Source organism: Lonchura striata, chromosome 1, assembly GCF_046129695.1.
Source record: "Lonchura striata isolate bLonStr1 chromosome 1, bLonStr1.mat, whole genome shotgun sequence".
NCBI classification, from domain to species: Eukaryota; Metazoa; Chordata; class Aves; order Passeriformes; family Estrildidae; genus Lonchura; species Lonchura striata.
In genome coordinates, this window is record NC_134603.1 from 61,455,290 (window position 1) to 61,470,260 (window position 14,971).

The 14,971-nt window shown below is 39.0% G+C and overlaps 1 protein-coding gene across 1 annotated transcript in view; it reads right to left on the reverse strand.

The window, feature by feature from the left end:
* Positions 1-103: 103 nt before the first annotated feature.
* TMEFF1 (transmembrane protein with EGF like and two follistatin like domains 1) overlaps positions 104-14,971 on the reverse strand; it is a 117,536-nt gene continuing 102,668 nt past the window's right edge. The window contains exons 6-10 of the mRNA XM_021528716.3: positions 13,999-14,147; positions 12,984-13,049; positions 7,685-7,808; positions 3,010-3,168; positions 104-1,328 (exon numbers count right to left, since the gene is read on the reverse strand). Coding sequence (XP_021384391.3) covers positions 1,244-1,328; positions 3,010-3,168; positions 7,685-7,808; positions 12,984-13,049; positions 13,999-14,147 — 583 coding nt within the window. The 3' untranslated portion in view covers positions 104-1,243. The remainder of the gene's footprint in view (positions 1,329-3,009; positions 3,169-7,684; positions 7,809-12,983; positions 13,050-13,998; positions 14,148-14,971) is intronic.

Below are 14,971 nucleotides of genomic sequence, written 5' to 3' on the forward strand. Positions count from 1 at the left end.
GAAAATTAGCATGGCTGTTTCTTTTCCAGCAAAACAACTTCAGGTCTTCAGCTTGCTGCAATTACCCCATGGGGTAGCAAATAAACACACTAACCAGAGGCAATATAGTGAAAACGTTGTATTGTGACATGCTTTTCCAGTTCAAAATGTTGAAAGCATTTTTTTTTTTATTGAACAAATTATTAAATCCTACATGCAAAATTCTGAAAGCCTACACTACATGTTAAAACAGCTGAACACATCCTATTCACACTTTATCTTGGGATCTTTCAAACGACAACTAACAGTCTATTAATATAACTATGACCAGCAGACTAATTTGGATGGACTTCTTTAGCTCTTGAAAATACTCTATACAAGAGCACTAGTAATTCATTCACTTTTATTTTTTTTAATTTTAATCACAAACACTATACAATCTGTATTGTAGGTGTTAAAACATGTATTTTCTTTAAAAAAGTTTAAGAAGTATTAAAACAGTTTTAACAGTGATAAAGTAGGCTTTATTCCAATTATTTGTGTTCAATTATTCAACACCAATTTTTACAATACCTAAATCTACTAAGACCTACTTCTTTTGGACCTGTGCCATCTGTTCTAGCAGGTAACTTCCCAAATTATGAAATTTATAATTTTCGTCTTTAAAAATAAATTGTTGGAATTATTTCTGAAGATGGCAGTGCTTAGACCCAGCCCACACATTTTATAAATATGTTACAACTACACACAGCACACAGCTTCACAGGTCATGCGATAGGCAGTGTCTAAAAAATCAGTTACTAACTTCCAAAAACATTTAAATATCTACGGTATTTAAACACAGTGTTTTCTAGTTTCTCATAAGAAAAGTAAGCTGTAAACATTTTTACCTTTAGTTCATGCCTTTTTTGTTAGGTAATGTGGACTTATTTTGTTGGTTTTTTGGGGTTTTTTTAAGTCTACAACCATTGTTGGAATAAATCTGTGTTCCCAAAAATATTACATTCCATGGATAAAGCACAAGTCTATTACATAACCATGTGATACAGATACAGAAAATGAACTACTGTATTCAAAAACATAAAAGTAAATATACTAAAACAGTCCATAGCTGTTAGAGCTGATGCTTTCAGAATACAGACCAACATTGTGACACTAAAAATGTTCAAAAATAAGGCCTCTGAAATAAATATTTCCATTCTTTAAAAAAAGATATAATAAAAATGTACATCACATGGTCAATGTAGGTATAAAAAGCACTAAGTTAAACCATTCTGGATGATGTATCTGAAGTAAAATGGCCTAGGTTTTGCTTCTGCCGACGTCCTCTATTATTTTTGGGGCATTTTCTGTTAAAAAAAAAAAGAGAGAAATAGGAAAGGAGGGCTGATTTTATGTATACCACCTATAATTAAGCCTAACAATCAGGCATTGACTTAATTTTCTGTACTTAACAATAGCAAGGAGTCCATGATCTGTGCTGACAAGTGGGACACTCCTGCTGTTCAGTACTGGACTGTGACCTGGGAATGTCTGTAGGACCCCAGATCATGCAGAAGGGAGTCTTGCTTGACCTTGAGACTGAAACCAGCAAAGTGCTACATACTTCAGCCTTGATCCAGCAAACATGTTCCATAGGGAATGATTGCATTAGCTTTACTTGATGCATATTTCATATTTAAAACCCAGTGGATGGTGAGACTGGATCAATCAGCCTTTTGAAGCGCTGGACCTCCAGGTGCCTTGCTGCTCACTGCAGCCCATGAGACAGAGCCCACCCAGGTCTCTCTGTGGGGTGTCTCTGGCGGTCCCTTTCTTGGGCCCAGACACACAACTAAAAGGATTCACAAAAGCCAGCAATCCTGAATGGAATGGCACTTACTCAGCCAGGGCAATGAATGATGGAGCAGTCCTGCTGGGATGCAGCAAGACGTAAGAGACTGAGAGCTGGGGAATGATCATACAGAGGCTGAAAGAGGAGCTGAACCATAGCCTAACACACCACTGCTTTGGCCAGCAGGATGTTGAGTGAAAAAGGCAATGACATCAATTGCATGAGCCAAGTAACTTTTACATGTGCAGATGGTGTTTTATACATGTGCAAGTGTCTGTTAGGTTGAACTTTACAAGGGATACAGGGAAAATGGCCTGTATTGTTCATTCACAGGATGTCCCTCTACATCAGTGAGTTTTGGAAGCCTTAAACTCATGCAGTAGCAGAAAGTTTTATGGCCCAATGTAAGTGGAGCTGAAAAAGTGAAGGACAATCTGAGGAGGAAAAGTCAAACTGCGGCATGGATGCCCAAGTGTAAGACTTAAATACTTCATGCATCTATAAGGTAACAAAGTCACGCTTTATCTATCTCAAAGACCACAGTGTTTTGTTTGGTTCAAGTGCTAGAACTGTATGCCTTGTCATCAAAAAGAACCCATGGCTCTCATCTGAGTTTTTACACAGGGTGAGAATTTGAGACAACTCTGAAACCTGAACTTTGTGCTTGTGTGTCTTTAAGTTTCACAAAACAGATTTTTACAGTGAGTGTCTAATAATGGGACTAAGTTGCACGCTAATTTTCAGAACGTGTATATGGTGTAAGGGGTATTTTCTCTGTGTAACACCATTTACAGTGATGTTACAGGGAACAGCTTCTTGTCAGTCTCTCTGGTTTCACTAGGTGGTAGCTGGAGATCATAGGTTCCACAAAAATTTCAGCAATCCTAAATAAGTCCAGTGAAGGTATAAGACATCAGCTTAACTCTTGGATTTGTTTCAAGGATGATCTGTTCTGCTGTGTATTTGGTTTGGAGATTCAGAGTGGTTATTGGTGGTCTCTGAATTCAAACAAATCTGTCTTTTGTGACCAAAGAAACGAAGGGGCAGATAGGATGTTGCATAATTATCCTGCTTCAGTCATTAGGTAGTTTTTAAGTGGGTATTAAGCAAATAAAATGTTGGACATCATATAATTAAATACACAAAAAGTATATCCATACAATGTGTAATTTTTCACTGTTTTTGTCTTTACCTACCTGGTTATGCACATGACAATTGCAACTATAATGGCAATCTGTACAGCTCCAATTATTGCTGCAATAAGGACATGCGTAAGCTTTTGTCTACTTGGGACAACATAAAGAATACTAAAGTCTGTCTTTTCACAGTGCTGTCCAGTATATCCTGATTCACACCTGAAAAAGAAAAGGAATATTTCATGGAATCTGTAATTTGACAGCACCCTGGTCATTTTGCAGATGAAATGAGAAATCCAAGGTCACTCCAGCTGAGAAAGAGCTGGTGAGAAGGTGCACGTGTGATAATGCTTGGGTTAGGGAATGGTTTGGATCTGTGTGGCAAGAGAAGAGACAGAGCAAGTAGATATGTTCTGCTTTTTCTGGATAAGGTTACTAGTGGCCCTCTGAAAAGACACCAGTGTGGGGAAGACCCTCATTTGTCAAAAGAAATATTGGGTCATAATTATATTGATACAATATTGAGGAAGAGTGTAGCAACTGGGTGGAACAAGTAGACACTTGAAAGACAAATAGACAAGGCTAAATTAAATGCAAGAATCATGCTCATGAAGCACAGAGAGAGCACAGCTCATTCAACTCCATTGTCAATATGGGACAGAAGTGACAAAGAGGAAGGGAAATCTTGAAATATGGATTGAAAATCCACCTTGAAAAAAGAAGACCCCTTTTCAAGCTTCAACATAGAGAAGTGGTATCTTGCAAAATCTTCTGGACAAAACCAGCACCACACCCCCTTCTGCCTTGTGGCTGAGACAGAATTCGATGGAGGTCAGATTAGAAAACCCAATGGCTGACATCTGTTTGTTACACTATGAGTGAGAGTGAGAGTTTGTTACACTATGACACAAAATAACTCACACAAGCAGGCTAAATGTAAAAGGAAAGAAAAGAAAAGAACCCAAAAAGCAAACTTTATTTTCTGACTCCAGTATATATACAATAGAAAAAGTGACAGTGGATTAGAGGGTGAAACTGCCACCTCTCCAACCACACTGGTCAAACCAACAGTCTATCAATTCTCTCTACCCATAAAGAACAATGTAAATCAGTATTTATATGAGCAATGTGAGAAAATTTAGTAGAAATATGTAAACATCAGAAGTCATTGAAACTTTTAGAATAATTTTAAAATCCTCAAAAGAACAGGGCAACAATAGTTCAAGGAAGAATCCAAAATCATTTGCATGGGGTGGGGGAGAAATAGGTGGAAGCAGAAGAGAAGCACCTCTCTAAATGGTAACTTGCCTGAGCAAAGCAGCAGTTGTCTCAATGAGAAGCTCAGCAGAGGCTGTTCCTGAGCAGTGAGTGACATATTCAGGCAATGCAAGATGTGTCAGAGCAAATACACTCTGAAGCAATTCATGTCTCAAGGCAAAAGAGGCTGAGGCACAAGAAAAGGCAAGAGTCACCCATAACACTGAGATGAAGCCTGCAGAGTCAAAGGCCACCACTTAGAACCCTGAGCAAGTTCCTAGTACAGCTTTTCTTTAGACTGACATGAACGCATCACTATGGACAACTGAATCATACAAGTGGCCTCCAGCTCTACAGCTGGAGAAGAAATATTCACATACAGGCAGAGCAACAAGCCTTTTGTAAATTGAATCTGACAAGCCCAAATGAAACACAAAATCAGACTCATCCATTCAAAAGCTTTGTGCTAGGGTAGGCATTAATTCTGTGTGGAGCAACAAAATAATTACACCAAAGACCTTTTTACAAACACTAATGCAACTCCTAATCCCCCTCTGCATGCAGGGATAATAGTTGGGGTTTACATGTTCATAATCTTGTGACTCTACTTTCTCCAGCCATGAGCTGCTGTGTAAGGAGTTTTGGTTCAGGCATGAACCAAATTCCAGTAAGACTTGTTAAAGAAAACCCTCCATGTGGTGTAAGTGTGCCCAGCGGAAGCCAGGAAGGGAATAAAGAAAACTTTGTATAACCATACAAGAAGAATGAGGACAGTGAACACACTGGTAATCATGCAAGAAGACACAGAAAGGAAGAGATCTCCTTAGTCAAGAGGAATTTAATTTTATTTCTACTTCACTTTTGTTTTCATTAAAGAAAGTAGCAGATGAAATATTATCAATGTGAGAGCTGCTTTAATGCAGAAGAGACAAAACAAGGAAGAGGAGGCACAAGGAATTCAACCATGTTTCCTCAGAAACACTGAAATGCAAGAAATTATTTCTGAGAAATACTGAATGCAGATTCAGGAGAAAAAGTGCTTGCATTAAAAATTACGTTATGGCAGGATGAAGTAGTAGCCACTAGTTTTCTACCTTAAGCTAGTAGAACCGATTTTAAAGCATTCTGCTGCATAAATGTATAACAAGATAATATAGCATTAGTATAATAGCAAGATCAATAGAGGTCAGCAAGGATTTATCAAAATAAGCTGATTAGTCAATTAATTGATTTAGCATAAATAAGTTTAGATTTCTTTTTAAAGGGTTGGACTGTGTGTCCTTGACGCACGCTGCCATAAGGGCAGGGCAGAACTGCACTGCACAAGGAGGGCAGCAGGAGACAGACCCGATCCCATCTGTGCAAAGGCTGCTAAACTCAATACTGTGCAAGTGACTGCTACAAAACCTTCCTCCCCACTGCCTGCTGGCAGTCCTGGAGGGCTGCTGTACAATAAGCAAGGAGATTTGTTGCCCTCAGTGAAAGCAGAACTCAGAATTTGCTCTGCACAAGTATTTTCTGCAGTTTTATAGGTCATCCAATACCTCAAATGCATGGCTACCAGGAAATGAGGACCAAATTAAACTATGTATATGCTAGATGTCTATGAGAACTGAAAGCATTTGAAAATAACAATTTGCCCTTAGCATTCATCATTATATTTTCCTTGCTGGGGAAAGATATTTTTTTCTCTGATAGAGGTACATGATTACTACAGCGGATTGATGTCTGTTATAAGCTATTTGTTTCCTTAATAACTCTGCTCCAGTAAGAAATATACATAAAGCATGAGACCATCAGTATTTTAACAGCCAAGAAAAATCCAAAGGAGAACTGATACTCAGGGTCAAGAACTGATAGTCACAAATTCTGGACTGAAACCAACCACGTGAGGTTTGTTGTGCTAGGCTCAGTGCTGAGAATGTTTAAACACATAGCTGAAACTAGTAACAGTAAATGTAACTATAAAATAGAATTTTAAAGGATGGTACATTAATTAGATCCACCAAAACATTGCCTATCAATACTTACTAGAGTAATAATAAATATTAAAAAGATTGAATTTATACTGAATCATAAATTGATAAATTACTATAAGATTAGCACCTTCCCGAAGAAAATTCGGAGACAATAAAAATTAGTTAATTCAGACAGGAATGTTTTCCTTGAAATACTGCTACTTTAAACATTTTGAGGACAAATACATTATAAATTGTGTTAAATACAATTCTAGATCAAAAGTATACCGTAATCAGATAGTGTTGCCTAGTACCCATCAAGATTATGTTGGGGATGCACCCAGTTTCCCAAAAAGAAGCAAAGCCATGTTGAATTCTCTTGGTTCCAGACCAAAAGAACACCAAAACAGTCCTATTGGAAAGCTGAAAATAAACAAGAAAGGGTCTTGCACGGTAAAAGAAGTAATAGAAGCTTTCAAGTGCTTAAGTTGACAACAATACTGGCTCTGCCATTTGGGCTTCCTGCTCTCTGATCTGTCTGGAAACCCTTAAATCTTAGGAGTGCAAAAACACCTAAATATCATCAATCAATAAGGATCAAGGGAGAAAATATGAAAGCATCCAATGGATTTACAGCTGAAGTTTCAAAAGCGAAGGAAGCCTAAGAGTTATGGCAGTTTCAGCCACATAAATCTGAAAGTACAAGCTTGCAAGATAAAAGCTCAGGAGTGAAACCTCCTAATAAGTAGGGCACTGCATCTTGTTGCAAAGTGGCCTTTTGCTATAAAAAACTTTATAACAACAACAACAACAATAATAATGATAATAATAATAATGAGGAGGAGGAGGAGGAAAATAAATATACAGAATTTGATTAGTGAAATGTAAAGAAAAAAATTATCTGTGAGCCAAGGAACATTCATATATTCTGGAAAACACTGCATGGCTTAATATTGAGTGTTCTGAGTTGCTTGCTAGTTTACACTGTAGACAAAAGGTGTGGGCTAAAGAATATTTTGCAATTTTTTATTCTCTAGATGAAGCCTATTATTGTGAAAAGGGGCAATAAATGTTAAAAAGAAGGTATTGATTCTCTAGAGAGAGTTTACGACAGGAACAATAAAATGTACTGATAGTGCACTGACAGGCTGAGGGGTCAGTGGGGAAAGAGCAGTTACAGAGAGGAGCCATGCAAGGCAAAAGCCTTTTTAATGTGTTTCTGTTTTGTTTGGGTTTTTAAACTCTGGATATGATTTAGCAGCTGAAAATAAGAATACAACACTGAGGCTACATTCCTCAGAGGGATTCAGGTTTTGATGTACCTGACTGACCAAGCCTCTTCTCTGAGCACTATCTCCCTCCTGACTGGAGCAGCTGGGTGCTGCCCACAGCACAGGATACTCCCCCTATGCCACTGCTTAGATATCACAAAGTGACACATCCTGTCATTATGTCCAGAGAGCATTTTGATTTAGCTTTACAGTGATTTCAATCCGATTTTGGAGACATGAAGGACTTACCGGCAGGAAGCCTTCTGAGTGGAATAAATGAACTCACATTTTCCATGTATACAGTAACCATTGAAGCTTTCTGAACAAGGTATGTGGTTTCCAATGTAAATGTCTTCTCTTTGATCACTGGCATCTTGAAAGGAAATATACATAAACAATTATACACGGGTCTATGATGTTAATTTAAAATTCTCAACCAAAAATAGCATATCCTTAAAAACTTGCAGTGAATAAAGGAATAGAGGATAATAAAGCAGAGGCTTAAGGGGGAAGTTTCAGAGGCACCTACAGAGATTTGCTAGAAGGTACTGCACTGGAAAATTTATCCTCAGAGACCTCTAAGTAAGCTTTTTACATCAGGTTTCTCAAAAAGGAGAAAAGTGCTCATGACAGAAAGAAACCAAAGCAGGAACATCAGCAGAAGCTTTGTCAGTGGCACTGGGGCAAAGAGTTAATACACAGATACAGAGCTCTCTCCCATGTGTAAACAGATGAAAAAGAACCCTCTAAAAAGGATTAGAAAGATGTTGAACCACATTTTATGATTACTGGGTAGAAAACCACTTTATACAGCCCAGATCTGATTGGTTAAAGTTAAAATCAAACACACTTCAGTAGCAGTCTTCTTCAGAGAAACATTTTTATGGACAGAGGGTTTAAAAATATTGAAATATGTATAGAATACCCATTCCACTGGGAGGTGTGCTGGTTCTGGCTGGGATGGAGTTAACCTCCTTCACAGGAGCTGTTGGAGTGCTGTGGTTTTGATTTCTGGTTGAAATAATAGTAGTAACACAACACGGTTTTGGCTATTGCTGAAGGGAACTCACACAGCATCACACTTCCTCTGCTTCTCACTCTGCATCTCCCCTCAGCAAGAAGACTGAGAGTGGGCAAGGCCTGGGAGGGGACACAGCCAGGACAGCTGACCCAAACTGGCCACAGGAACACCTCACACCATATGACATGCTCAGCAATAAAAATTATAGTTTTGGTATTTCCAAGGTGGCAGTTGCTCTGAGGTTGGCTGGCATCAATCTGCTGGTGGGATATTGTGAGCGATAGCTTTTGCATCTCTTGGGTTTTCTTCCTCTTTTTCTCCTCCATTTTGCTTCTTAACCTCCTTAACTTCACCAATGAATTTTTGTCATGTGTGCTTTCCTGATTCTCTTTTCCATTGTCCTGAGGAAAGCTGGGATAGAGCAAGCAGCTGGTGGGCATTTAGTTGCTGTCCAGCTCAGCCCAGCACAGGAAAGCGGTACCATCTGCCCCAACATCTTTCATGCTTCTGTCCTGTTACCAAAACTATCCACAGCTGTGTTCATTTTCAACCATTTTCCCCCCAAAATTTTTTGGTAAAAAAGTCCTAAATACAGAAGTTGATATTTCATAATGAACAGGGATCTTAAGATGTGAGCGTAATTATTGAATTCTGTTCATTTCCAAGGCATTAGACTATAGCTTCACAAATAAAAAACTATAAAGCAAAAGGGAGTGTGAAGAAAAAATCTCTTATACAGTTGCAGGTATTTGAAATCAAACCAGCAAGAAGGAGAATGTATTTTTGCAAGACGAAAAGAGATATTTTGCTGGTTTAGGTTTTTTCTGAAATGTCTGGGATGTATTTTAATTTGGTTCTGGAGAAAAATCCCCAACCTTGTATTAGAGGTTTTAGATATAAGGAAGCCTGTTAATTCAGGCTGTTTTGAAGATACAGCAGACTTGATACAAAGGAAGAATACTGACTAATACTGACAGTGTGTCCACCACTGCACTGATGGAATGGACTATGTGGTGACATGTCTAAGAGGAGAAAAGTGGGGATGTCTCATACCAAAACTATCATCTCCCTCCTTGTCCAAGAATTTAATTACTGTCGTATCTGGTCCCAGTCAAACCTTATAATGAGCTACAGACAATTATATTAGTATATTCAGAGAGCTGTACCATATTTGGTTTTAATACATGTATTGATATACAATGTGAGGCCCACTGGAAAACTGAAAGGTGCATCCCCTGAAAAGTGGTCAGATAGCCACACACAGGTCAGAGGCAAAACTTACATCGAGCAAGGAGATGTTAAATGCAGGAGGTGATTCCTAGTGTAAAATAGACATTTACCCCCGTTTTGACAGGAATCCATTTTTAATGGGAGACACCTGCTAGACTGCTTCAGAGCTTCAAAGTGAAAGATGTAACTGGTGTAGGAGCCTTGAAAGAGTGACTGGATATAGGAGTTCAAAAACTTCACCAGAAGGAAAAGTCATGCATAAAAACTGAAACCCTGATGCTCATCTTGGTACAATAAAACCACCAAGCCATCTGAATCTGGAGAGACCTTTCAGATGGAACTTCAGGTAGCCACTTGCACTGCAGGAGGAGACTGTCACAGTTCCAGAGACTAAGAGATATTAGCCATTCAGAGAACAGAGTTTAACAAGATTAACTCACAGCAACTGAAAGCAAAAGCAAACAGGTAGGAGTATGGAGTGTTCTCTTATCCTGGATGAAAAAGAACAATTCAAAGAAGTTCACTTCAGGCTCTCACTGTCTAAAGAGACCTGAGTACTGTATTAAAAAAAATCAAAACAACCTTTTTTCATGAAGCATACTCTCTCCATCCACATCATTTGCTGAATATGAGACTGCACAAGTCATACACATTAATAATAATAATTATATACAATGGTCTTTCCACTAACTAGATTTCAAGGGCAATTTACATGCAATGAATAAAAGGCTGTTACCTCTTTGGAATAGGAACTGAAAGTGGTGTTTCATTACATAACATAATAAGATGCATATTGCATTTGGTGCCTTTTATACCTTCATAATGTAAGTGAAAATTGACATTAAATCACTCCAACTGGTACATCATATGCAGTGAAAATAAGAGAATTTGTGAAAAGAGAAAAATATATGAAGCTTTTTGACACTGAATGACTTTCGAGAAGAACACAAGGAATGTTGAAAGCCATGTTGGAATGGCTTTACTCAGAGAAGCCATGGGAGTGCAAAAGAAGTATGATAGAAAAAACTGAAGACCAGAGGTAACAGAGAAGATAGCAACCCCTTGGAACAAAACATGGATTAAGACCTGAACTGAGGAGAAAGAACAGTGAGTTATGTTCATTTGTGATTCCTTCCTGTGCAATATATAAAGACCCATTTGCAGACTGGATTCTCTTTTCAGGGAAGTTTTCTTCCTTCCTGGGACTGGAATTAGAGATGTCACCACAAGACTGAAGAGTTTATTGCAACCTTCAGACTACTACTCACTTATTCTCTTTCATGTGGCTACTAATTATGATGTAGGCACAAAAAGTCTGAGTTCAATCAAATGAGGTTTCAGAAGCCCTGGGGACAATGCTAAAAAAATTTGGGAACACAGATAGTGTTTCTCTCAAATCCTCCCAATAATGAGGGGGAGCTAGAAACAAACAGATGAACCCAGGATGTCAATACCTTGTTCAGGGACTGGTGCTTCCACCAAAACTTTGGGGTTTTAAATGCTGGGGCCTGATGGAACCAACCTGTCCTGAAGGGTAAAATTACTTTTTGGGTGTAAGGTGGGAGGATGGAGAGGGCTTTAGAATCGATGAGGGAAGAAGGTTACAATATCTTTACAGTAAGTAAGTCACATGGCATCACCTGAGGGTAGCAAGTGCTAGTGGGAGCACTTCCACTACTCCTGGGAGCATGGGGAGCTCAGGAGCACATTTGAAATGCTTGAACACCAACACACACATTATGAGAAACAAACAGGATGAACTAGAAGCACTGGTCATCTCCCAGAGCTACAATATCACTGGTATTTGCATGAATTGGTAAAATGAGTCCCACGAGTGGAGTGTTGAGATGGAGGGCTCCAGGCTGCTCAGGAGTGGCAGGCAGGGCAGACAAGTTGGAGGTATCATGTTTTATGTGACTGTACAGCACTTACAGTTAGTGCTGATGTGGCTGAGAGCCTCTGGGTGAAGGCTAGAGGGATGGAAAACAAGGAGATGTGGTAGTGGATGTCTGCTACTGAGTATCAAGCCAGGATGGGCACTGATGAGTTATTCTAGAAGCAATTATGAGAAATTTCTGGATTGCTAGCCCTTGTCCGTAGGGGAGATTTTTAACTTCCCACACATCACCAAGGGAATCTAATAGTGCTGTGATGAACAGGACTTTCTTGACATTTTCAGGAGATAATAACTTCTTGTCAGAGGTACTCAGCGAGTACCTAGGCTTGCTATTTGTGAATATGGGGATCATGGAAGGGGTAATTTCAGGTGTCTGTCTTGGCCATAGAGATCATGAAATGGTTGAGTTTAATGGCTGAGCTTTCAGTGCAATAAGAAAAAAGGACACTGACATTGCTACCCTGGATTTCAGTAGAAAAAACCTTCAAGCTATTCATGGAACTCTTTAGCAGAGTACCCTGGCAATCTGCCTTGGAGGGGTCCATGAGTACTGGTCAAGGTTTAAGAAGTGCCTTTGGAAGCACAGGAGCAGACAATTTTGCTGCATTGTAAGTCAAGCAAGTGGGCTAGAAGATCAGCTTGACTGAACAAGGAGTGAAGCTCAAAAGGAAAGATAATTTATATGGCTGCTGGAAGTGAGATCAGGCTTCACAGGAAGAGTGCAGAGCTGTAGTTTGTAGACACAAAAGGCCAAAGCTCATTTCAAACTGAATCTGGCCAGTGTTGTGTAAGATAACAAGAACAGCTTTTTCAAGTGTGTTCTAGCAACAGGAGGTCTAAAGAAAGCATTGAAGTGATACTTGATGTGTATGGTCATCTGACTAGCAGGAATGAAGAAAAAGTTGAGGCATTAAAGGTTATTAAAAGGTAAGGTAGGGTTCATGTAGGTGAAACATTTACAACCAATGTGATTCAGCGTATTAGTTTACTGAAAATATTTTAAAACAACCTAACAAATACAGAATCATCCATTTTCCCCAAACGTTAACAGAAAAGATAGAACCATGGCAGGGAGGCTTGTGCTATGTTATTTCATCAGGAATATCACAGCTTGGTGTCTTCTAGTAAAGTCATTTTCACAGCACTTGGAGGGAGTCCAACCGTGTGGCCACTGCACAGGATACTGAGCAGCTGGGCGTCTTAGAGGAATAGAGCAGGCAAAACTTACAAATCATGCACATCTACCTGCTTGCCTTGCAACACGCTGTAAGAAAGAAACTGCTCACAGGTCTGTCTCAGCTACAGGAATCAGAGCTGTTAGGCAGACTAGAAGGGACTTGCATGCTCTATGTTCTCATCTTGTGATGCTGTAACCAAGAAGCACAAAGTCTGCACCGTACCTTTCACGTCTGGCCGATACTGCATGCCATCATCTTTCTTTCCAACTGCATTTGTGTCATCTGTTTCTAGGTGATAAATACATGCATGGTCACTTATTAGGAAAGGATATTTTCCAGACCAGTAAGTGTGCATCACTGATAAGCCAGAATGATATTCACAGAACTATTTTAAAATTGCAGTCAAGCTGGACACACTCCCACATTGTTCCTCCCACACAACCAGGTTGGTATCACACCTAGTTGGTAGCCCTGGAGTCCAGACCAACATGGCACACCTCAAACTTTGGGTTTTGAATGAAAAACTTTTCTGTGGCATGGACCTAGGTTATTTTGGTGACAGTCTGTTTTGGTGTTGGAACTGCCCAAGTTACAGATCTAGATGTAACTGGCAAAAAGTTATAAAAAAAGTTAGAAATCTGTTATTCACATGAGAAAGTCCTAAATGCAAGGCTCCAAAACCAAAGGATTATAGGCAAGATTAGCTACAGGACAGTAGGCAGAGGGCTTCAGTGGACCATTCCAACACTGGAAAAGGAAATTATGGAATCAGTTTGGTTGGAAATAAGCGTATTTCAAATGCTTATTTCCAAATAAGCATTTGAAATGCAAATAAGGGAAAAAGCCCTTAAGAATAAAGGATCAATGTCTGTGCGATCAAGGCCTAACCTGACTCACACTGGAAGCACATTTTTCAGCCCACAGCAACAAGAGGGAAGACTTCCCACACACTGGTATTCCTTCTGTTCTCCTACCACCCCCTCATGTAAGAACTGTAGGATTTTTGCTTATGTTTTCCCAGGAGCTTTTCCTGTCTTTCCAGGTAACAGTAGGCAAAGAAAGGCAATGTGAACATAGCACTATGTGTGTAGTATGGGGAACTCAAAATTACAGGTGATGAGTTCAGTTCGCTGATAACTGCATCAGTGACTTCTGACCAAAAATGCAAAAGGGAAAGTCTACCAAGCCCAGTTACGCCAGAATTTCTTTTTTCCAAAACACCAAAGTTTTATCCTACCTGAGCAGTGCCCAAGGTGCCTGATGTCAATCTGCTCTTGCCTCAGACATGACGCCTCTCTGACAAAGCACGGATTGTTATAGGAACTTCCATCAGAAGCACATACAGGATTAAAACTGTATCCACTGCAGTCTATGTTACATACACACCTGTTAATTGAAGCATACAGCAAAACAAAATTGACATCCAGCAAACAAAGATTAAGCCATGTTAAGTCCTAAGTAAGCACTAGCTCGTGCACCAATGCCAGGAGGGGAGAGCATGCTGCATGAGGATGCTGAAGAAGTCATTGACATCTCAGGCTTCCAAGAATAATGTACAAAATTGTGAATATATACTTCAGTGTGTTTTCAATAATGTATTAATGTTTCTTGTAGTTTTACTCTGGTGTCAATCACATAAAATACACCTGAAAAGTGATAACACACTAGTAGGAAGATTTACTACATTAATTGATCAGTTTGTAGTATTTATTCTCTAGTGTGAAGAAAATCAGAAGAATATTCTAACCTTTTCAGTATCAGGGTCCTTGAGGGGGAAAATAAAAAGGACTCCCTTTTCTGTTAGGCAATAGAAAGAGTTTTATTTCAAAGGCTGTATGTATAGGCTCAATATGCTTGGTTAATATTGGTTAATATCTTGCTGTGTCATTTCAAGAAGACTTTCATACCTTTGAAAGTTAACAATAGGTCTATTATGTTTCATTTAAAACAGGATTATGCAATCTTAATTATTTCATGTTGCATCTCATTAACATTTTGGTTGTTTAGGAAGAATCATTTTCCATACAATTTTTAACTAGGGATTGTAAAATGAAAGCAGGAAAAATGAAGACCTAGTGTGTAGCTGCTTCCTAACCACACAGAGGTAGGACAGCCAAATACTCAGATAGGCCTATGACCTGTTAATGTTTAGATTAAACATTTTTTAATGTTTAGATTAGACTTTTGTAGCCCCAGCAAGTCCAAAAATT